Source organism: Hippopotamus amphibius, chromosome 4 (genome assembly GCF_030028045.1).
Source record: "Hippopotamus amphibius kiboko isolate mHipAmp2 chromosome 4, mHipAmp2.hap2, whole genome shotgun sequence".
Taxonomy (NCBI): Eukaryota; Metazoa; Chordata; class Mammalia; order Artiodactyla; family Hippopotamidae; genus Hippopotamus; species Hippopotamus amphibius.
Genome location: NC_080189.1, coordinates 183,349,340 through 183,373,473, shown reverse-complemented (window position 1 = coordinate 183,373,473; position 24,134 = coordinate 183,349,340). Strand labels below are relative to the sequence as shown.

General features: G+C 53.8%; 2 protein-coding genes across 6 annotated transcripts in view; one reads left to right on the top strand and one right to left on the bottom strand.

Annotated features, from left to right (window-relative positions):
- Nucleotides 1-2,257, top strand: part of BEGAIN (brain enriched guanylate kinase associated) — a 45,613-nt gene extending 43,356 nt beyond the window's left edge. For both annotated transcript variants that reach the window (XM_057731919.1, XM_057731918.1), the window contains exon 7: nucleotides 156-2,257. In XM_057731919.1, the coding sequence (XP_057587902.1) occupies nucleotides 156-1,529 (1,374 nt within the window). In that variant the 3' untranslated portion in view covers nucleotides 1,530-2,257. The remainder of the gene's footprint in view (nucleotides 1-155) is intronic.
- Nucleotides 2,258-7,852: 5,595 nt separating this feature from the next.
- WDR25 (WD repeat domain 25) overlaps nucleotides 7,853-24,134 on the bottom strand; it is a 142,289-nt gene continuing 126,007 nt past the window's right edge. For all 4 annotated transcript variants that reach the window (XM_057731836.1, XM_057731837.1, XM_057731838.1 and 1 more), the window contains 3 exons: nucleotides 11,687-11,857; nucleotides 8,873-9,013; nucleotides 7,853-8,308 (listed from right to left, as the gene is read on the bottom strand). In XM_057731836.1, coding sequence (XP_057587819.1) covers nucleotides 8,087-8,308; nucleotides 8,873-9,013; nucleotides 11,687-11,857 — 534 coding nt within the window. In that variant the 3' untranslated portion in view covers nucleotides 7,853-8,086. The remainder of the gene's footprint in view (nucleotides 8,309-8,872; nucleotides 9,014-11,686; nucleotides 11,858-24,134) is intronic.

Sequence of the window (24,134 nt, the reverse complement as noted above, 5' to 3'; positions counted from 1 at the left end):
ATCCCGGGAGCTTGTGAAATAGGGCATCCCGGGCGTCGGCTCCAGCTGGTGGGATTAGAGAGGCCCTGCAGGTTGTCTGTCGGCCAGTCTCAGCTGGCAGTCCTGGGCTGACCGTGACCCCGTCCCCTCCTCCTCCTCGCGTCGTCCCGTTCTAGCTGCCCTCGGAGTTCCAGGAGCGGGTGAGCCTGCCCATGGAGAAGCAAGGCTGCAGCCTGCCCTCCCCGCTCTGCCGCCCGGCCTACGCCGATAGCGTCCCCCCCTGCGTCCTCGCCAAGGTGCTGGAGAAGCCCGACCCCGGCAGCCTGTCCTCCCACCTGTCGGATGCCTCCGCCCACGACCTGGGCTTCCGCGACGGGCTGGAGAAGCCGGGCCCCCAGCCCCCCTACAAGGGGGACATCTACTGCAGTGACACGGCCCTCTACTGCCCCGAGGAGCGGCGCCGTGACCGGCGGCCCAGCGTGGACGGGCCCGTGAGCGACGTGGGCTTCCTGCGGGCCCAGAATTCCACCGACAGCGCGGCCGAGGAGGAGGAGGAGGCGGAGGCGGCGGCCTACCCCGCGGGCTACCGGCACGAGGCCTTCGGGGGCTACGCGGCCTCGCTGCCCACGTCCAGCTCCTACTCGAGCTTCAGCGCCACGTCGGAGGAGAAGGAGCACGCCCAGGCCAGCACGCTCACCGCCTCCCAGCAGGCCATCTACCTGAACAGCCGCGACGAGCTCTTCGGCCGCAAGCCGCCCGCGGCCTATGGGAGCAGCCCGCGCTACGCCTCGGCCGCGGCCGCAGTGGCCGCCCCGCTCGAGGCCGAGGTGGCTCCCGGGTTCGCGAGGACTGTGTCGCCGTACCCCGCCGAGCCCTACCGCTTCCCGGTCTCCCCGGGCCCCCAGCCCGCCCTGATGCCCCCCAATCTGTGGAACCTGCGGGCCAAGCCCGGGTCGGCCCGGCTGGCCGCAGAGGACGTGCGCGGCCAGTGGCGGCCGCTGAGCGTGGAGGACATTGGCGCCTACCCCTTCCCGGCCGCCGCCGCCGCCGCCGCCGCCGCCGCCGCCGCCCCCGGCCGCGCCTCGCCCGGCAGCTTCAACGACCGCTACTTCGGGGCCGGAGGCGGCCCGGGCGAGAAGGCCGCGGGCCGCGCCAGCCCCCTCTATGCCAGCTACAAGGCTGACAGCTTCTCGGAGGGCGATGACCTCTCCCAGGGCCACCTGGCCGAGCCCCGCTACCTCCGGGCGGCCGGCGACCTGAGCCTCAGCCCCGGCCGCGCGGCCGACCCCCTGCCCAGTTACGCGGCCGGCGAGGGGGAGCGGGAGCGGCTCGGGGTGCAGCTCTGCGGGGCGGGCGGCAGCCCCGAGCCCGCGCACAGCCCCCGCAGCTCCCGGGATTCCCTGGAGCCCAGCTCCATGGAGGCCTCCCCGGAGATGCACCCCGGCGCCCGCCTCAGCCCCCAGCCCGCCTTCCCTCGGACGGGCGGCTCCGGGCTCAGCCGCAAGGACAGCCTCACGAAAGCCCAGCTCTATGGAACCCTGCTCAACTGAGCACCCACGTGCAGGCCTCGGCCACGGCCACCCCCGCACACCGGGTCCCCAGGGGTGCTGCCTCGCCTCCCCGAAACCCCCCTCCCGGCCCCCCACACGAGGACCCCTCTCCACCTAACCCAGCCGAGCCTGAGAGGGGGACCCCCACCCACGTGTCTCGTCCGCCCCTGCGCCCCCGCGGTGGAACATGCTCACGTGGCAAGATCCTTCCCCACCTGAGATGAGCATCCCCCCGGTTATAAAGTGCGACTGTTTTTATAGAGCAAAAGTGTTCTTCTTAACGCACGCGGCCTCCAGCTCCCTGGATGGCAGCCTGGGCGTTTTCGACACAAGGCTCCTTGATTTTCAGGTGAGGGCAGGTGGGGCCCGCCCCTTGGAGGGAAGGACGGTGTCCCACGGAGACACCCCCCGCAAGCCAGTGACAAGGGAACCCTGAAGCTCTGTCCACAAAGAGGGGGACTGGAACGGGTGGAGGGACGTGAGATGTCTTCAGCTGTTCTCGCCGGGTGGCCGACGACGCCCCCAGCGCTCCCGTGGTCCGTAGTCCCGAGTGGGGCCGGTGCTCGTCCCCCCAGTGTCCCGCTCCCCGGCACCACCTCGCGCTACCTCAGATGTAATGAGGCCCTCCGACCCTGGTTTCTGTAGCTTGCTTTCCTGTTGTCTGTGATGCATGCCCTGTCTCAGTACTGTATTTTGCATTCATTAATAAAAGACATCGGTGGAAAGAATTTGGGTTTGGGTAGTTTCTTCCCCGCCCCCCCGCCTTTTTGATCTTGGGACGTGTGGTCCTGGATGTCTCCCCGTCCTCCCCTCTCTGCAGCCAGAATGGGCCCCGGACAGCAACACCCCTTCCCCACCCTGGCATCTTCCCCTGTCCCCCAGTGTGTGAATTCTTCCATTGTCTAAACCCAATAAATGTCATTATTGCTCTTGTACGCAATGTTCCTTTGCTTCTACCTACAGATCCCTTAGGGTTTCTTTCAGTTTGGTTCTGCTGGTGGCAAACTGTCCTGGTTTGGTTTGGTTTTTTTCCTCTGAAGGTGTCTCTGCCCCGTCTCTGAAGGGTGTTCTCACCATGGAGGGTGTTGGTGGGCGGTCTCTTTCCCTCGGTGCACAGAGACGTCCCCTGGATTCCTGCTGGGGTGGGACTCATTGTCAGTCCCTCTGGGAGCTCTTCTTTTTAGTGCTGTTCTGTCTTTTTCTCTCCGGCTGTGTAAGATCTTCCCTTTGACTCTGGTTTTCTGCGGTTTCCCTGAGGCGTGTCTGGCTGTGGATCTACCCTTCCTGGGGGTTCACAGGGAGTCTTGTATCTGCGGATTGGTGTATTTCACCAGTTCCGGAAAATCCTCAATTACTTTTTACACTATTTCTCCACCCTTCCCTCCTCCTGGGACTGCCATCAGCTCCTCTGACCGTGTCCTCTACCTGTGTCCCTCCCTCCTACCACCCACACCGTGGCGTCACCGTGCTCAGCCTGCATTTGTCTTCCAGGTCACTAAGTCTCTCCTGCTGCATCCGTTCAGCGGCCAAACACAGTCACTGAGTTTTTAGTTTTAGTTATTAATGTTTTCCATGTCTAGACGTTCTGTCTGGTTATTTTACAAACCCACGATGCCACTTTCTAATAGTTTCCTATTCCCTGGAGATATTTCCTGCTTGTCTTTTATTTCCTTAAACAGAGTGGGCACGGTCGGTTCACCATCTGGGTGTGACACATCCATCAGGTCTCTGTGGAGACCTGCTTCTCTTGGTTCCTGCCCGTGTTGCCTTGTTTCTTTGTGTGTCTGGTTATCTGCGCGCATTGACACCCTTGACGGTGTACTTGTGAAAGGCCTAGGATGGAGACCCCCTCCTCCAGGGGGGCTTTATGTCTGCTTCTTCCAGGGGCTGGGCACTTCCAGCTTGGCGGGAGGCGGCGGGGGAGGGGACCACTTCGGCCCAGGTGCACACCTGAAGTTCCTGGGCCCACCCAGCTTCACATAGTTCCAGGGTGCCTGCACCTGACCTGCCACTGCAGGCCAGGCTGCCCTCCTCTAGGAGCAGATGCGGCCCAGGAAGCAGCCTCCCAGGGAGGAGGGGCTGTGAAGTTCGCTCCTCTGTCTGGGGCCCAGTTTCCCTGTGAGCAGGTGGGGCAGCAACCCTCACCGAAGTGGGGGGCAACTGGGAGGGAGGAGGGGAAAACACATGGCCCCCGGCCCCCGGCAGGCTCTCGCTCGGAGATGTTCCCAGAGGGGCCCTGAGCCTCGTCAGCCCCATGTGGGCTGTGCGACTGGACAGCAGGGCTGGGAACCCCAAGGGCTTTGTGGCCTGGGCCCTGAGGGCCCTCTCGGATTCAGGGTCCAGGCCCCCACGCTGTCACCCCAGAGCCCGAGCACTCTCCCTCTAAACGGCCAACAGGCTTCACAGAGCTGTCCTGCCACGGCCTCCACAGCCAGCCACCGCTGGGGTGGGCTTCCCTCCTCCACCAAGAACCCCCTTCGCTCCACTCCAGTCCTGCCTCACTCCCAATTGGACCCTGGCTGTGTACCCACCATCCACTGACCCATCTGTCCATGTTTCTTCTAAACCTGCAGTGGGCAGCAGGGGGCTGTGTGACCTTGGGCAAGTCCCGGGCCCTCTGGGCCAGTGTCCCCTTCTGGAGCCTGAGGACACTGACTCACGAGATTCCCAGGGGCCCCAGACACAGGTGGCTGTCCCACTGCATGGAGAGCCCCAGGCTGGGCCGGAGGTGGGTCCCAGGGGAGAGGGCGAGCACAGACTTCCCGGGCCCGTCCCTCTGCCCTCCGAGCATCGGTGTCCTCAGCTGGACGGTGGGGCTCACGGGGGCCGTGCGCATCAGCCTCCCTCAGCAAAGTCACGGCCACGCCCGGCCGCACGCACAGCCGCGCTGGCACCTCCAAATGAAACGGCTCTTCTCCCACGACGGCTTCGGAGCTGTATTTCAGATTTATGGGTGAGGCAAAGGTAGGCACTCAGCCCCGGGATGGTGGGTGGAGGGGAGAGCCCACACTCCTTTTTCATTCCTGCTCCATACTTTCTAAATTTAGCTCCCTTATTTTAAAATTGCAAATGGTGAACTCCCAAGACACCTTGCAGAAGATCAGAATGCGTCTTGAATGCTCTTTGGAAGAAAGCACTTGGAAAAAGAAACAGATGAGGGTACGGAGAGCATCTGCCATGCTTCCCAGTAAAATAAGCCAAGAAGGGGGTGGGGCTTGCAGGGCACATTGTTGAGGAATCACATCCACAGGGGAGGGGTGTGAAGAAACAGCCACGGTGGTTTCTGGGGACCCCTGGGTGTCCTCGCCCCAGGAGGGTCAGAGCTTTGACTCGTGTGGAAAAGAAACGGCCTTTGAGGACAGAGATTTGGAAGGCGTTTGCCCCAAGAGAAGTTGAGAGGGTACCAACCCACAAAGCCCTTTCTTTCCTCTGCACTTTATCCCCTGCTCGCTCCAACAGGCCCACTTTACAGATGAGGACACTGAGGCTCAGAGAAGCAAAGCGCCCACAAAGGCCCCATGCAAGCAGGTGGTGGGTCTGGGACCCACGGTCTCCTGGCCCCACATCCCACAGGGTCACAGGTAGCCGGGCTGTGGGCTCAGCACAGGGGAGGGGCCGGGCAGCTCAGCAGACGGGAAGGTCATCCCCGGCCACACCCCACCACCCACGCCAAAGCCAGTTGAGTACAGTCCATAACTGATGCTCATTAAATAAGTGAGTGGTCATATGAACATATCACAGTGGGGAGAGCAGTCAGCAAACCGTGCGACGACATTCTCACTCGGAAGACACTCCACTCCCAGGAAAGCAGAAAAACGCCCGCTTGAGGCTGGGCTAGAAAGCAGGACATCTGGACTCCAGGATCTGGGCCTGAATGCAAGATGGGGGCAGGAGAGGTGGACGAGAGGCACCTGGGGAGGCTAGACCCCCCAGCGCCCCAGACAAGGGCCACCTCCCCTCCCGGCCTGTGTCTGGGTTCATTCACACATCGTGAATCCGTCTGACAAATGCCCACCGAGGAGGGCCCGTTCAGGCTGGACCTGCGGAGGGGACACCCCCTCCTGAAAGTACTGTGGGGGTCCTGTCACTCTCCCCTCCAGCTGTGTAGTGGCAGCTACGCTTGGCCAAGGACCCCTGGTCTGGGAGCAGGCATGTGACACAAGCCAGTCAATCAGAGACCTTCCCTGAGACGTGTCAACTGGGAGTGGGGGAAGGAGCAGCCCCTCACCGGGGGCTTCTGTCATGAGAGTGAACCAGAGCGGGCCGGAGAGGGTCCTGCCAGACCAGGTCTGAGGATGGAACCCAACCGCGCCCTCTGGCCTGAACTGCCTCAACTCCCGCACGGGTGGCTGGGCTGACACCTATATAACATTATCACTAACACCGATACTCCCACTGCCGGCTCCTGAGCGCCTGCTGCACACCCGTCCTGCCAAGAGCGACCACACCCAATCTCGTGAATGCCCACAGGCCGGGTGCTGCGTCCTCATGTACAGAAGACACTGAGACACGGGTGGCTCAGCACTGGCTGCGGCCACACAATAACGTAAGGTGGTGATGGGGTTTAAGTCCATGTCTGTCTGATCCCAAAGCCCACGTCCTGTGACGGGTCACACCTGCAGTTATTCACGGAATGCCTCCCACGTGTAGGGGCCAGGGATGCAGCTGGGAGCAGGGCCCTGCCACCCCGGGAAGGTTACACTGCACTGCGCACGCGTGCTGGGGGCAGCATCGGGAGGGGCCCGCACTCAGGGCTCACGGTACCCAGGGAGGCCCACGTCCACACAGAGCCCTGGAGGAGGGAGGGAGGGAGGGATGGGGAGAGCTGGGGCTGCTGGGGCAGAGGGGCCAGTGGGAGGCAGCTGTGATCTGGGAAGGCTTCACGGAGGAAGTGGCCCCACGGTGGGCTTCATCGGTCACAGAACTTGCCACTCAGAGCAGGGGAAGCCACTCAGGGGAGTGAGGGGTGAGGCAGGAGTGTCTGCTGCCTGCCCAGGCTCTGAGTGGACACAACCTCCACTTCTGCTGGGGCCAGGCCCACGGAGCGTGGGGTGCAGTTATCTTTCTCTTCACCAAAGAAGCCATTCTTGAGCCTAAAAAGAGGTGGTTCCACCCTGAGCTCCCACCACACCCAGCCCACGGGATCCTGTGTCCCGCCCGGGCCTGGGGGGGACTCCCTTCCTTCATCTTCCGAGGGCTCCGTGTGGAGGACACCCGGGATCCTGTGCTCACCCCCACTCACGCGCTCGGCTCCGGCCTCTCCAGCCCAGCTCAGGGACCCAACGTCCACTCAACACCTACGGCAGGGCAGGCTCCATGCTGACTGTGGGGGACGAGGAGAGGAAGGACAGGAAAGGAGCCGGCCCTCGGGATGGGTCCCACCTCAGGGCCTTTGCACTGCCCTTCCCTCTGCTTGGGATGCCCTGCCTGTGGGCCCTAAGATCCCCAAGGGCCTGGGGCAAGTTAGACACACTGACATACATGTTTACCCACCAGCCCCAGCCAGCCCCAGAGCCCCTCCCAATCTGCCCAGTCCCCATCCCCAGCCTGGGCTCCCAGGGTGCCGACCCACCACACACTTGACCTTCCTGGACCCTCACAGCAAGCCTGGAGGCTGGGGATTCTGACACCACTTTACAGAGGGGGGACTGAGACTCCGAGAGGAAGTACAGCTCGGCCTCAGCCACACTGACAGCAGCGCCGGGCCTGGGTTCCAGAGAGGCCAGGCTGGGCACCGCCTGCTCGCGGTGGCCTCCTCGTCAGGTCCTCTGTGTTTCCTCACGGACCCCCTGCCAGACACCCTCCTCCCAGGCTCCTGGTCTGCCTCCCCCAGGGAGTCTTCCAAGGCTGCAGGGATGCCCGTCCTGAAACGTGCACCTTTGGTCCCCACCCTCACCCATCGGTGGATCTTTGGGCTCCTGGGGTAGCATCTCAATCACTGTCCCGGTGGGGCTGAGGGCCCCTGGAGTCTCCTCAAGGGCCCTTTGCTTCTCCACATCGCTCCCTCCCCGGGGCAGACGCACTCCCGTACGCAGCACGCACGCCTGACAGGCAGTGAGCAAGGAGCAGCGAGAGGGCCCAGGGCTGGGGCAAACCCAGGGACCCCGCTGGCCAGGCTTCAGGGGAGGGAGGGGGCCCCAGGCCTGAGCAGGCCCTATGAGGCTGGGAGGCGGGCAGACCCGGACCCCAAGCCCCTGGGAGCTGCCCGCCTCCAGCTCCCACCCGCTCTTTGTCTCGGAGCTCCAGCGGGCCTGCGAGTGGGGAGGAGAGAGGGAGCTGCCGATACGTACGTGTCGCTGAAAGAACCTGAGAAATAGCGAAACGCTCAACATTTATTAAGCATCACCAGCAACCCGCCAGGGGCTTCCACTAATGTGGTCCTCGGAACCCTAAGACACACGGACTTTGTCCCCATTTTACAGATGAGGACACGGAGGCTCAGAGGGTGGCGGAGGCAGGGTCCATCTGAGTCTGACCCTGAAGCCAACCTCAGGTCCTCCTCATCACACACACCCACCCAGCCTGGCCGGTGTCTGGAAGGTTCTGTGCTGGGAGGCTCAGTGCCAGATCTTAACGTCGCCCTCCCAGGAGCAGGTGGCGAGGACGGAGGGCAGCACGGGGTGGAAGGTGGTGCCCACACAGGCTTGCGTGTGCCCGTGCAGCGTGCGGGCGCGGCGGGCGGTGCGGAAGCTGTACACCAGGATCCGGCCGTCGGCGCTGCCCGTCAGCAGCAGGTCACCGTCCGGGGAGCACTCGCAGCCCACCGAGTAGCCTTCCACCTGCAGAGGGGGAGCTGGGGTGAGCAGGCCACGCGGCGCTGTGCACGCAGCCCCAGGGCCCCTGTGAGCTGGGGGCTGCCACGTGCTCCCGCATGAAAGCGGGCTGGGCCTCGCACCCAGCGGCTGGGCTCCTGGCATCCCGGCACCGGCCTGTGTCACGAGGCTGGTTTAGTGGAATCCAGAGAGCACAGCCGACGGCATCTGGCCTTAGGGACAGGCACCGTGTCCCCACCGGCTCTGCCCCACGAGGCAGCCCTCAGCAGGGAGCGGGGCAGAGAAACAGCCCCCTCTCCCCTTCCGTCCTGCACCCCTCCCCCACCCCCAGGACCTGTCCACGGCAGCCAACACATCAAGGAAACTGTCCCTGCCCAGCAGCTGGGGCTGGGGAAGGGCCAGATGTGGCCCAGGGCCTCGCGTGGACACCAGGCCACGTGGCATGGGGTCACCCAGGAAACAGAAACCACAAATTGACTGGACAGAGGGTCCGTGCCCTCGAGGGCCGCAAGTCCCTTGCCAGGGTTGCCGGTGGGACAACTTCCCACCCGGGGGACAGGGACGGGGTACCTCGTGGCCTTCGTAGCGCCGCCTTCTGCTCATCCGGTAGGGCCACACGGCGGAGAAGAGCGCCAGGTAGTTGCCGTTGGTCTGCGCCAGGAACACAGGCTCCCGCGGGTGCAAGGCGAGGCTGGGGCAGGTGTACCTCTCCTGAGAAACAGCAGGGCCACAGAGGGGGGAAGGAGGCTCTCAATGGGGCTTCTGCCTCTGACAGACTCGCCACCCCAAACCCTGCGTGTGGGGCCTTGTGCCCTCCGCCCAGACCTCGGCGGAGGGGTCTGTGTGAGTTTCCTGTAACAAAATGCCTCAAATTTCATGGCTTAAAGCAACAGACATTTATTATCTTACAGTTCTGGAGGTCAGAATTCTGAACGGCCTCCCTGGGCTAAAATCAAGATGCCAGCAGGGCTTTGTTCCTTCTAGAGTCTCTGCGGGGGACTCTGTTCCTCTGTCTTTTCCAGTTTCTAAGGGCCCCCTACACTCTTTGGCTCATGGCCTTTGGGGTGGACTGAAAAATGTCCCCCCAAATACGTCTACATCCTAATTCCTGGCACCTGTGAATGTCACCTTAAATGTCAAAAAAAAAAAAAAAAAAGGCAAGGGGATCTTTGCAGATGTAATTAACTAAAGGATCTTGAGATGAGGAGATTATCCTGTATTACTGCCCTAAATGCAATCACATGCATCCTTATGAAAGGGAGGCAGAGGGAGATCAGACACACAGAGGAAGCGGCGTGAAGACCGAGCAGAGAGAGATCGGCAGATGCTGGCGTGAAGACAGGAGATGCAGCCACAAGCCAAGTGTCACCAGCAGCCACCAGAAGCGGGGAAATGCAAGGGGCAGATGCTCCCCCTGAGCCTCCGGGGGAGGGGGCCCTGCCATCACCTTGATTTCAGCCCCGTGATACTTTTTACAAACTTCTGGCCTCCATCACTGAAAGAATACATTTCTATTGATTTAAGCCACCAGTTTATGCTAATTTGTAATCTGTTACACAGCGACAGAAAATAAATCTGCACGCCCATCTCTCCACCTCCACTGCGAGCCGTTAGGGAGCCCCAGCCCGGCCCAGGGCCCCGCACAGCCAGAACGCACAGTAAGTGAGGAGAAGACTGGCCAAGTGAGGAGATAAATGCATGCGCAAGGGTTCCAAACAGGAGGGGGAATCTCGCTGCTTAATGGGCTGGGTCATACAGAAGCACCCCTAAAAGCTCCCTTCTCCACTACACCTGTCCTTCCGTGTTCTAAGTGATGCCCTGAAGCTGCTGCCTCTAAACGAGCCCACGTTCAGAGGGCGATATCCGGAGCAGTTGCCACGGCTGCACACTAATGTGCTGTCAGAAGCACATGGCAACCTGATAATGAGCTCCTGGTGTGATGCTCCCAGGCAGAGTGCCCGCTTGCCTGCGCGGAAGGCGAGGACTCTAGGAGTGTGACTCTAGGAGGGCTGGCGGCTCAGGCACACAGCACTTTCTCTCCCTCACTTGCTCCCCTGGTCTCTGCAGGGCTGTCGGAGGCAGGATGCCCCGATGGCCAGACATGCCCCTCCGGCCCCTTCTCAGGGCTTGTCTTTCTCAGTGGGTTGCACTAGAACCCTGAAGTGAAGGTCTAGAGGCAGGTTTGCTCAGGGTCATTTAGAATCCTCTAGGAACAAGTGAAAAGGCAGGGAAAGGAAGATGGTGTATATATACACCTGATATATATTTTTAAATTCAGGATGGCAGCACCAAAGAGATTAGCCACAGCTAATTTGAAATCTTAAAAGATGATGATGGGTGGTGATGGTAATGTTGGTGATGGTGGTGGTCACAACAGTGGTGATGGAGATGGTAAGAGATGACGGTGGTGAGGAGGAGGATGGTGGTGACGGTGGTGATGGGGATGGAGATGGTAAGAGGGGATGGTGGTGACAGTGGTGATGGTGGTGATGGGGATGGAGATGGTAAGAGGTGACGGTGGTGAGGAGGATGGTGGTGACGGTGGTGATGGGGATGGAGATGGTAAGGGGTGATGGTGGTGATGGTGGTGGTGGTGATGGGGATGGAGATGGTAAGAGGTGATGGTGGTGATGGTGGTGATGGGGATGGAGATGGTAAGAGGTGATGGTGAGGAGGAGGAGGACGGTGGTGATGACAAGGATGGTGATGACTGGTAGTGACGATGGCAGTGATGGTAATGCATTTGTGGAGAGCTCCTTGTGCCTGGCATGGTGCTAGACTCTATAAAAATTTATCTCTTTTAATTCTCAAAACCGCTCTATGAGGCAAGAAATATTCTCATCCTCAATTTTCTAAGAGAAAAATAAGAATCAAAGAGGCTAAATAACGGACCTGGGCTCCCTGCTTACAAGTGGTGAATGCAGGACTTTAACGCAGGTGGTCTGCCTTCAGGGTCCCTGCTTGAATGCTTGAGTCACAGCCCCTGCCAAAGCCACTGAGCAAGGGCAAGGTGGGCCCCCGCAGGCTGGCTGGGGTGGTGGAGGGGTAGGGGTGTCTCGGGTGTGCAGCCACGTTCCCGTGGATCTGGGCCAGGCCGCCCCTCCACGCCCTTACCCTGTGGCGTGGCTGTGCTGGGTGAAGGAAGAGTGAGAGGGCCGTTAGGGAGCCACTCCGATCTGGGAGCCCATGGAAGGTTCTCTGGGCAGGCCTGGACCTGCATTTTGCCTCCCCCCACCCTACAAATTTCAGGCAGCCAATCTGTCTCCATAGATCCTGCCTGCTGAACCATCTCTGCAGAAGTGACCTGGGACCCCAGACAGCCTGGGGCTACACAGATGCATCCTGCGGCTGAAACTGAAAGCAACGCCAAACGGGGTTTCTCACGTGGAAAATCTGGTTGGAGATCTTGGCGGAGCTCTGGAAATCCCAGGCAATAATGGTGCGGTCGGCAGAGTCCCGGCTCGAAGCATCTGTGCTGCTGAGAAACTCAGAGCCTTCCCGGAGGAAGAGGATGTCCAAGGTCTGTTGGATGGTGGCCTTGTAGCTTCTCACCACCTGCAAGAGTGGGCACCCGTCATACTGGTGGGCCTCAGGGGTGCAGGGCGGGCACCTGCGGACAAGGCCAAGGAGGGCCACTGAGTGCCCTGAGGCCTGAAGGGTTTTGAGAGGGTGGTGCTGGAAAATGCGCCCCCAGGATGAGCAGCCCAAGCGAGGAGGTGGGGACTGCCACAGGGAGACCTCAGGGCCTGCTCTGTGATACCTCCCACCACCTTGCCTCTCCCCACAAACAGTCCTCCGAGCCGCACGCCCTCTCCATGCCCATTGGCACGTGGGCCAGGGAGGCAGGAAGACGTCCCCCGTCTTCATGATTGGACCCCTGGAGAGCGGCAGGGGCCCAATGAAGGTGAGCTTAGGGGAGGGTCCACGTGTAGCCAAGAGCACCAGTGATTCCCATCAATACTGGGGCCATGCTCTGTGCGAGGCTCTTGCTTCTGAAGAGGTCACATAACTCACAGCTGTTGAAGCCTCAGCCTGCTGTCCCTGGAGTGGTGACAGCACCGCGGGAGCCAGTGTGCCCGAGCCCACAGAGCCAGAATCGCAGTTATGTGAGGTAGCTTTAGAGACACTCTTTCTTTCTTACGAGATCGCCAACATTGCACAGCCTCCCGCCTCTAAACTAATGCAATTAAGCACAAGCCGTTGTTCCGCTTTCTTCGAGCGTTTTATCACATGAACCTTCCAGTCTACAGCAGCCGGGCTGGGCAGGGCAGGGCAGGGTGCGGGGCCCAGCACCAGGACTAACAAGCACCTCCAGGTAACAAACTCCTGGCCCACATGACTGTAAACTGCAATAGTGAGCAGCAGGCCGCGGGCACCGTGCCCAGGGCCCGCCTGCCGGGCCTGGTGGCCTGTTTACCAGCTCCCAGGGCGCCACCATGTGGCCACAGCACAAACACAGCTCTCTGGCACCTCGGCCGACGCCGTGAAATGAGCTGTCTTGACACATTTAAAAACTGGAGTTTACCACCTTTCAAATGTTGCAGACCTAGGTTTCCTATCATCCTCTTTCAAATGTATGTAAGTCAAATTCACGTTAAATGCAGCACTCCACAAATCCACTTTAGACAGAGGGGTATTTTGAGACCCATTCTCCAGATGAGGAACACTGAGGCCCAGATACAGGGATTGGCTTAAGGGCGCAGGGCCAGGGTGTGGTGCTTCCCTGGGGCCCACATCCCTGTCTCCTGCTGGCCAAATCCTGCCTCAGTAAACACTGGGACAAATTCCTGGGGGGGGGGGGGGGGCAACAAACGACTGCCTTCTCTGAGCCTCTTCAGAAGCAGCCCCCAGCTAGGGCGATTTCAGGCTGGGCCCCCTGGAGCCTGAGGAGTAGTTCAGGGGCAGAAAAGAGAGGGCAGCCCTGCAGGCCTCTGAACACTGGCCAACCCATGTAGTAGCTCCCCAGGCAGCCTGGGGCTGCCCGCCTCCCTCCCTCCCGTCTGCCCGCCCTCCCTCCCTCTCCACCTCTATGCACCAGGATCCCACATGCCCGCTTTGCCCTCCCAGGTGGCCATGAGTCTCCTGGAGTGTGGACAGGAAGGAAAGCTCCAGAGCCCCGGCCAGGAGGGGTACAGGAGCCGTGCTGCCAACAGATGCTCAGGCCTACCCAGTCTGGAGCTGCGGCAGCGGTCTAGGGCCTGGGAGGGGACGTGGACCACTGCAGTCCCCAACATGTGCTCTGATGGGTGCACAACTTCCTGACTCACAAGAACAGTGCCGTCCCAAGGCGGGGTCTGGAATCTGCTCTGGTGGGAAGAGAAGGGAGGGGAGGGAGCAAGATGGACCTGGACCTCATGGCTCCAGGTCCATCTGCTCCTCCCATCCCAGCGCCAAGGTCACCTCTGGCTTAAACCTCCCTCCCCATCAGCCACCCCAGGCCTCCATCTGCCAAGGCCATGTGGGGCCCCAACACCTTCCTGTCCCTTTCCAGAAGCTCCCCATCACCACAGTCCAGGTGAGAAACAAGGGAGTAAAGGATGGCCAGGCAGCAAGTGCCAAGGGAGGATTAAGTCTGGCCTGACTCACGCCCCTGGATGTGGCCTGTGCAGTGAGGAGCGTCTCCTCCCGGGTGGTAGGGACACAGCCCCCAGAGCCCCACCGGCCTGTGAAGAACGGCTGCCGGTGGGCAGGACCACGACACCCGTGGGTACCCTCTCCAGCGGTGGCACCTCCATCCCCACAGGCACTCGGGAAACACCCTGACCCAGGAAAGCCCGGAGGAAGAGGAGCGCCTGTTGAGTTCCAGCCACTGGCTGGGGGTTTCGCCTAAGTCATCTCCTGATGACAACAGAAGGAAACGTCTCCCAGAGGGCGGCGTGGAGGCCCAGAGAAGCCGCGTGCCAGCGGTCCTCGGCCTGTCCCCGGCAGAACTGCCTGCGCGCCTGCCAACACACCACCTGCCTCCCTACGACAAACTTTTCCAGGAGAACGAAAACCCCAGTGCTGTGCACTTCCTGAGAATGGATGGAAATGGCCCCATTCATTAGGGCGTCATAAAATCGAATGGCCAGGAAACAAGCCGTGTTACGGGCGATCCCTGCCAATAACGCTGCCGTAAGTGGGAGGCTGACCTTTGAAGTGATCGCCGCTGAACATGATTTACTTGCCTTCACAACTGCTCCTGCCCCGGCAAAGAGCAGAGGAGCCATCTGTGTGTCTAGCTGGTGGGTTTTACGGCAACCTTAATTACACCGACAGCTGGCGCGCCCCATCCCAGGGGCGTGGGACGGCGCTGCACGGCCTAACTAGCTGGCTCCAGGAGGGAGCCTCGCTCAGACTCTTCTGGCAACCAGGCCTCTGGCGGCAGACAGCTGTAGAATCTTGGCCCGAAGTCTACGGCTCCGGGAAAAGCGGAAGACGTGATCAAGACACATTCAGGTGTGATGAACATCACCTCATATCCTTAAACTCTCATCTGTTTGGCCCACCAGGCAAACACGGGTGACTCTGGGCTGCTCTGGATTCACCCGAAGGCTCAGCTCTCCCCTCCCTGGGCCTCTGCCACTTCCGAGGCGCGCGGGGCTGGGGTGCGGACAAGGCACCGGTCCAGCCCGCCGCTGACTCACGGTGCGCCCAGGGCATCCCTGCCCTCGCCACGTCCCGTGTTCAGTCATCACCACCAGGAGCCTGGACGGAGGACAAGCCAGCCTCTGCCTCTACATACTGCAGGACCCCGGAAAGAGGAAGGGCTGGAGAAACCAGCTCCCCACCCCCCGCCCCGGCCAGTCCTCTGCAGCCACGCCTGAAGGGAAGGTGAGGGAGACACTGCTCTGGGCCCCACAGGACAGCCAAGGCCACCTGCCCGCCCCACAGGGCTGTGAGCTTCTGGGGACAGATGCCTGTCACATTTCCGGGTCAGCCTCGGCCAGGAGTGGGTCTGCACACTGCAGGCATCAGTAAGGTGTGCTGAATGAAGGGCTGGAGACGTGAGGGAGCAGATAAACAAATGGATGAATGAACAAAAAGACAACGGGAAAGGTAGCGACCTGCGGCCTCTGGCTGCCAGTAACACACATGCCCTTGGGGGTGAGGCAACGCACGCGGGCCTGCTGCCACGGGCCCCAGCAGACGCCGTGGGGGAACACCTTCGTTCACAGGCCCTCCGTGGCCCCCGATGTGGAGACAAGGACACCTCATCGTCCAAGGACCTCCAAAGCCGCGGGGGGCGGGGCGGGGCGGGGAGAAGGGCTCAGCGTGTGCATGCCATCACCAGACATCCGGAGGCAGGGGGGCTAGACTCTCAGGCGGGCACCTGGGGATCTAGGCCTGATGGCCTACCGTGGGCTGCGTGGCCCTGGGCCGGCAGCTCACCTCGCTGTGCTTCAGTCCCCACACCTACATGGTGCGGCTAACAGAGGGCCTACGGCTTGGGAGTGAAGGACGGTGACAAGCCTGGCCAAGTGGCTGACACACAGCAGATGCTCATAAACCGCTTCCTGGCCGGCCGGAGCTAGTCCCTGGGATGGCGCTGGGAGTCCTTGGGTAAGTCCCTTCTCCCCAGATTTCAATTCCTTCCCCTTGAAAATAAACGTATTGGTCTCTTCAAAGTCTAAGATGTGAGGAGTCTCTGCACAAAGGCAAACTGCAGAGGTGAGTAAAGGGCCCCTTTCTATGGTTTAAGATGACAGAGGTAAGACAGCCAATCACATGGGATGGTGTACACCAAAAGTGCTCTGTGGGTCATTTTTTTAAAAAAACAGAAATTTATATTAAAAAAATTAACTATACAAATAGTTAATTTTACTATACAAAGAGTTAAATTTACTATATAAATTTACATAAAGAGAGTTAAGTTTACTACACAAATTTATACAAAGAGAGTATGACGGCATTTTTTTTCTACAATCTGAGAGCAGGGGAAACTTTCCTGGCTATCCCTCCAAGGCCAGAGCAATAAGAGAAAAGAAAAGCAAATCTGACTACATGGAAGTAATGGTCGTAATAATAACAATAATAAACGCTATCGCGTGGCAGACAAAGCATGTAAATAAGAAAAGCAAAAAAGACAAATGGGAGAGATATTTGCAACTTATATTAGAGGCAAAGGCCACTATCCCTAATACACAGAGAGTTTCTAAAAATCAATGAAAAAGACCAATAGGTCCACAGGAAAATGGGCAAGAGAAGTGAACAGAGAGTTCATATGAGAGGGAATGTAACTGGTCCTTCGAACTTGCTTGTAAGAAATGAAATTTTAAATTTCTTACCTATCAAATTAGAAAATCCGAAAGTTTAACCACACAGTCCATTAGGTGGCTGTGGGGCATTAGTTACTCTATACAAAATGGTACAGTCCCTATGGAGAGGATTTGGGCAACGCCAAGCAACACAGCATATGCCTTATTGCTTGGCAAAACACATCATCCAGCAGCCCGACTCGTAAGAACTGATCCCAAAGTGACAGCGGCAAACCCCAGGAAACATAAGCACAAGGCCACTGAAAGCAGCACTACGTGTAAAATTAAAAAAGCAGAAATAACTCAAACGTACAAGAAGGGGCCAGTTCCACAGACGTCAGTCCAGGCACACTCTGGAATGCTATGCGCGCTGCTGTGAAAACACTAAGAGTGAGGCCCATCTCCCCGCCTGCTGTGGGCTGGCTTCCAGGAGGCACTGCTCAGCGCAAAAGCAAGGTGGGGGAGGAAAAGGGCGCAGAGTAAATAGGAGAGAGTTGTGTTTGCTTCCATAAAGACAGTAGAAAGATAAACCAGAATCTAAATAAGTAAATGAATCAGACTGCCTCTAGAGGGGAGAAGACAGAACCAGGGGACAGGGCTGGAGGTAGAACATGAAGGATTTCTATAGAGGGGCAGACGGCAAATATTTCACGGTTTGGAAGCTACATTTAGTCAGTGTTGCACACTCATCGTGTGTGTGTGTGTGTGTGTGTGTTACACCCATTTAAAAATGTAAAAACCATTCTTAACTCAAGGACCGTATAAAAACAGGCCATAGGCCAGATCGGGCCCATGGGCTGTAGTTTTCCAGTACCTTCTGCAGAACCATGTATGTATTTCATAAAATTATACAACAAAATTAACTTAAAAAGCAGACTCTAAAATGTGAAAGCAAAATTAGGCAAATGAAACTAACCATGTATTGAGCTGGTAGCTTAACCACACAAATAGGATTTATTTGAACAGACATTAAAGCATAGTAGTTTAAGGTAGAGCCTCAGTTGAATATACATACATTATGAACCGAAAACTAGTAATTTGATGGTAAATCCTAACTGAATATACTTTGTGGGCAAAAAGAACTGTGAGAAATCTTAAATTGTTTTCAGTCATTACATTGTTAGTGTCAATATATAGCCAAAAAATTGTGTTAAGGCAGACAGAAATAAAATTTTTCAGTATAAAAGAGATCAAAAACATATAAAAACGAAGCTAAAGAGAAATTCTGTAATGCTAAATTTGAATTGGAAAAATCAGCATAAACAATGATTTTTTTTTTCTTAACAAGAAAAACATTTCTTAGCTCTGTCCACAGAAGAAGCCTAGAAGCAATAACCAACCACAACACTCAGATTCTGGTCTCTAAACCCAACTAAACCCAACCCACAGGTGACACAGATGCTAGAGCAGGGCATCGCAGCAGCCAGCACAACCACACATAACATACATTTAAGAAGGTAGAGGGAAGGCTGACCAAGGTGAGTAGGGACATGGAGGATGTATGAACCCCTCGCAGGATTTCTAGAGATGAAATGCACAATGTTTGAGAAGAAGATATATTAGATGGGATAAATGTCAGATGAGACACTGCAAAAGAGGACATTACTGAACTAGAAGACATAGCAATTGAAAATTTCAAAACATACTGGAGAGAAAAAAGACCGAATTTTTTAAATGAACAATATCTAGTTTTAAACCAAAATGGAGCAAATCCACTATGGCCTCTCACTCTCTTTCATAAATTACAACTAAAAGCTCTGGATGAAGTTTAAGAAGCAACTAACTGAAGATTTTAAAAAATAAATAACAGCTGATAGGTTGAAGAGGGCAGTCAAAATTTGAAGAAAGACAAGTACGACAGGTAAGGTTCTAGTTTTTGTTTGTTTCTTGTTTTTAGTTTGGGGTGTTTGGGGAGTTTTCTCGTCTTTTAACTCCTGATATTGACCCACAAACAGACTGAATTACATAGTAGACATGGACAGCAAAAATTCTGAAATAAATTCACCATCGCAGCCAGAGGAGCAAGAAAATGGGCCCGTGTAAGCCAGAGAGTATCTGGGGAAATTTTTAAAATATCTCCTTGCTCTCCCAAGCCCTGCCCTGATGCCAACCCCAAAAGCACTGGCAGTGTAGCACAAATACCCAAAAACCAGAAGGGAAAAAAATCTGAATAGAAGAACTAGGAAAAGGGGGGAAACTCATGTTATTTTCCCTTTATTTTCTCTGGTCAATTTGCCTTGAAAGGGATCCTGCTTATGGACACTGCGTGGCAAGAGAGAAAGCTAACATTCTGAAAGAACTCCATCTCTCTAGGCAGAAGAACCAGGAGAGGAGCCTCAGGGAACCAGGCAGCATGGGAGAACTCCAAAGAGGAGAGAGCTGAGAAGGGAATCCTCTACTTCTGTATGTGAACTCACACACATCCCAGGACAATCCCTAAGCTACACGTGCATGGAACACAATCAAAGAGGTATAGCTAAAGCTTTGCGAATTGAAGTACCATATAACCATTGCCACAGTCTGAAACTAACCCTTTAGTGGCTCAGCATAACAAAGGTTTTGACTACAGAACTGAAAATGGAGCCACTGCCCACAGGAGAGAAGGAATTTACAATCTGAATCTAACAAGCTTGGTTGCCTGTTACGGCAAACAAATCACTATTCTCCACAGGATTTCAATAGCACCCAGGATCTCACAACATAGTGTTCAAAATATGCAGGATATATTCTGAAATTACTTGACATACAAAGAACTAGGAAAATGTAAACAGTACCCATGAGAAAAGAGAAACCATAGATGCCAGCCCTGAAATGACCCAGATGTTTGGCTCATATTATCAGACACATTTAAACAGCTATTAAATAATAACCCTCAATGAGATAAACACCCTTGAAATGAATGGAGAGATGATCTCAACAGAGAAACAAAAATTATATACATACTTTTAAGTAGAAATTTTAGAACTGAAAAAAAATTTTTAATCATGGGATATGCACAATAATAAAATGGAAGTGACAAAAAAGACTTAGTGAACTTGAAAAAGGATCAAGATAAACACTTCAATCTAAAGAAAAAATGAGCAAAGCCTTAGGAACTGGTGAGATAATATCAGAAGCTTAAATATTTTTGTCAATGGAGTTCCTGAAGAAGAGCGGAAAGAGAGCAATGCAGAAAAGCATGTTGATTGAACATGCCCAAATTTGGTGAAAGGCATAAATTTACAGTCAAGAGATTCAGCAAGCCCTGAAGAGAGTAGAAGTCAAAGAAATCCAAGCCCTGACACACCACAATCAAACTGCTGAAAACCTCAAAGAAAAAAGTCTTGAAAGCACCCAGGGGAAAAAAATGAAGCATTATGTGAACAACAATTTAAAATACTGTGGATTTCTCATCAGAAACTATGGAGGTTAAAAGGCAGTGGAACATATTGAAAATGGTGAAAGAAAGGAACGTCAACCCAGAATTTTATAGACAGTAAAAATATCCTTCAGAATGAAGGTGAAATAAAGACCTTGGCAGATGAAGAAAAACTAAGTGAATTTGTCATCAGCAGACCTGCTCTATTTAAAACAAGCACTAAAGGAAGTTCTTCAAGTCAAAGAGAAATAATAGCAGAGGAGAACTTGGAACTTTGGGAATGAAGGAAGAACAATAGAAATGGCATATTATTGGGCAAATATAAAAGGTCATGTTTCTCCTATTAAGTTCTTTAAAATATGCATGACTGCTGAAAAAAATTATAAGTCCTTAAGGCAAAAATAAAGCTATACCAGACTTGAATCTACACAAAAGAACAAAAAACAATGGAAATAGTAAACATGAAGGGAAATAAAAAATACTTTTCTATTTTTAAAATAATTTGCTATTTCCAGCAAAAATAATAACAATGTATTGTGGGGATTGTAATACATGTACAAGTAAAATTTATGCCAAAAATAGCACAAAGACCCTGAGGGATAAAATTGGAAATCTGTATATTGTTCTAATGTTCTCATACAACACAAAAAGAGTTATAATATGACTTGAAGGTAGACTGATAAGATAAAAATGTATACTATAGGAGAAAAAAGATGGCGGCGAAGTAGAGACACGTGGAGTGCATCCCTCCCCACAGATGCATTGGGAATGCACAGAAGGACGCAGTAATTCTCACAGAGAACCAGCTGAACACCAGCAGACGGCCTCGGACACCAGATAGGACTGCGGGGAGCCCGACATAGCCGGTAGGGAGGCATCTACGAGGGCTCAAAGAGGGTGAAGCGGCGGAGCTGTGGCAGACGGGAGGGAGTGAGAAACACTCGGAGGGTCCGCAGCGCAGCTCAGCGTTCCCGGACCGAGACATCGACCCGCGGCTGAATGGAGGGTCCAGGAGCGGGAGTGTGGGAACAGGAGAGCTGGTTCAGTGTGAGAAACATTGTTGCCGGTAGGGTGACGGACTGAGAGGACAGGAGGGAGGAGGTCCGCGGAGAGGAGTGCCCGTTCCTGAGAGCTGCCCGGCCATGATGGCGGCTGGAGGCTGCAGGCTCATGGGCGGGGGGGAGGAGCCGTGCGCATAGCCTCTCTCTCTCTTTCCGCGCCTCTGCAACAGGCAGTGGAGAGATGCCCTGCGGGCCACCTAAGGCGCTCAGGGATAACAAGCACCCTCAGGCACTCGGATGGGGCTAGATTAAAACCCCTTGCAACGCCAGCAGCAGGGAAGCTGCCGAGAGAAAAAAAAAAAAAGAAAAAAACCCCCGAGAGAGGCCCAACTCTAAGACTTTCTGTTTACGCCTGAGCCACCGGCGCCCTCTGCAACAGGCACCTCCAAGCCTGACTGAGACATCAGTGCGCCACTGCTCACTCCCTCCCAGGAGAAGGAGCCACTATTGTACCCTCTCCCTCCCCACACACCGATGCTTACAGACGAACAATAAAGGAACCTCTGCTGGTCACAGAATAACGCAAAAAAACCCAAGGACAAGCAACCCCAAAAGCTTGGACAACCATGAGGAAACAAAGAAACACCATGCAGGCAAAGGAGCAGGAAAAAAAACCCACAAGACCAAATAAATGAGGAGGAAATAGGAAAAATGCCTGAAAAAGAATTTAGAGTAATGATAGTAAAAATGATACAAAATCTCGATAACAAAATAGAGAAAGTACAAGACACAGTTCATAAGAACTCAGAAAAACAAACAGCAATGGATAACAAAATAACTGAAATTAAAAATACTCTAGATGCTATAACCAGCAGAATGACTGAGGCAGAAGAACGAATAAGTGAGTTGGAGGATAGAATGGGGGAAATAACTGCCACAGAGCAGGAAAAAGAAAAAATAATAAAAAGATTAGAAGACAGTCTCAGAGACCTCAGTGATAACATTAAGCGTACCAACATTCAAATTATAGGCATCCCAGAAGAAGAAGAAAACAAGAAAGTGTCTGAGAAAATATTCGAAGAGGTTATAGTGGAAAACTTCCCCAACATGGGAAAGGAAATAATTAACCAAGTCCAAGAAGCACAGAGAGTCCCATACAGAATAAACCCAAGGAGAAACACACCGAGACACATATTAATCAAACTAACGACAATTAAACACAAAGAAAAAATATTAAAAGCAGCAAGAGAAAAGCAACAAACAACATATAAGGGAAAACCCATCAGGATAACAGCTGACCTTTCCACAGAAACTCTGCAGGCCAGAAGGGAATGGCAGGATATCCTGAAAGTCCTGAAAGAGAGAAACCTACAGCCAAGAATACTCTACCCAGCAAGAATCTCATTCAGATTTGAGGGAGAAATCAAAAGCTTTCCAGACAAGCAAAAGTTAAGAGAATTCAGCACCACCAAACCAGCCTTACAACAAGTGCTAAAGGAACTTCTCTAAGTAGGAAACACAAGAAAAGGAAAACACCTACAAATACAAACTCAAAACAATTAAGAAAATGGGAATTGGAACACACATGTCAATAATCACCTTAAATGTAAATGGATTAAATGCTCCAACCAAAAGACACAGACTGGCTGAATGGATACAAAAACAAGACCCTTCTATATGCTGCCTACAAGAAACCCACTTCAGACCAAGGGATACATATAGACTGAAAGTAAAGGGATGGAAAAAGATATTCCATGCAAATGGAAGTCAAAAGAAAGCTGGAGTAGCAATACTCATATCAGACAAATTAGACTTGAAAGTAAAGACTATTAAAAGAGACAAGGAAGGACACTACATAATGATCAAGGGATCCATTCAAGAAGAACATATCACAATGGTAAATATCTATGCCCCCAATATAGGAGCACCTCAATACATAAGGCAAGTGCTAACAGCTATAAAAGGGGACATCGACAGGAACACAATAATAGTGGGAGACTTGAACACCCCACTTACATCAATGGACAGATCATCCAAACAGAAAATCAATAAAGACACACAAGCTTTAAATGACACATTAGACAATCTCGACTTAATTGATATTTATAGGACATTCCATCCAAAAACGACAGACTACACGTTCTTCTCAAGTGCACACGGAACATTTTCCAGGATAGATCACATCTTGGGTCACAAATCAAACCTCAGCAAATTCAAGAAAATTGAAATCATATCAAGCATCTTCTCAGACCACAACGCCATGAGACTAGATATCAATTACAGGAAAAAAACTGCAAAAAAGACAAACATATGGAGGCTAAACAATTCACTCTTAAACAACCAAGGAATCACTAAAGAAATCAAAGAGGAAATCAAAAAATATCTAGAAACAAATGACAACGAAAACACAACAACCCAAAACCTATGGGATGCAGCAAAAGCAGTTCTAAGGGGGAAGTTTATAGCAATACAGTCCTACCTTAAGAAACAAGAAAATGATCGAATAAACAACCTAACCTTACACCTAAAACAGCTAGAGAAAGAAGAACAAAGAAACCCTAAAGTGAGCAGAAGCAAAGAAATCATAAAGATCAGAGCAGAAATAAATGAAAAAGAAAGGAAAGAAACCATAAGAAAAATAAATGAAACTAAAAGCTGGTTCTTTGAGAAGATTAACAAAATTGATAAACCATTAGCCAGACTCATCAAGAAAAAAAGGGAGAAGATGCAAATCAACAGAATTAGAAATGAAAAAGGAGAAGTCACAACGGACACCTCAGAAATACAAAACATCATGAGAGACTACTACAAGCAACTATATGCCAATCAATTGGATAACCTGGAAGAAATGGATACATTCTTAGAAAAATACAATCTTCCAAGACTGAACCAGGAAGAAATAGAAACCATGAACAGACCAATCACAAGTATGGAAGTTGAGGCAGTGATTAAAAATCTCCCAACACACAAAAGCCCAGGACCAGATGGGTTCACAGGCGAATTCTATCAAACATTTCTAGAAGAGTTAACACCTATCCTTCTCAAACTCTTCCAAAATATTGCAGAAGGCGGAGCACTCCCAAACTCATTCTACGAGGCTACCATCACCCTGATACCAAAACCAGGCAAAGATGTCACAAAAAAAGAAAACTATAGACCAATATCACTGATGAATATAGATGCAAAAATCCTCAACAAAATACTAGCTAACAGACTGCAACAGCGCATTAAAAAAA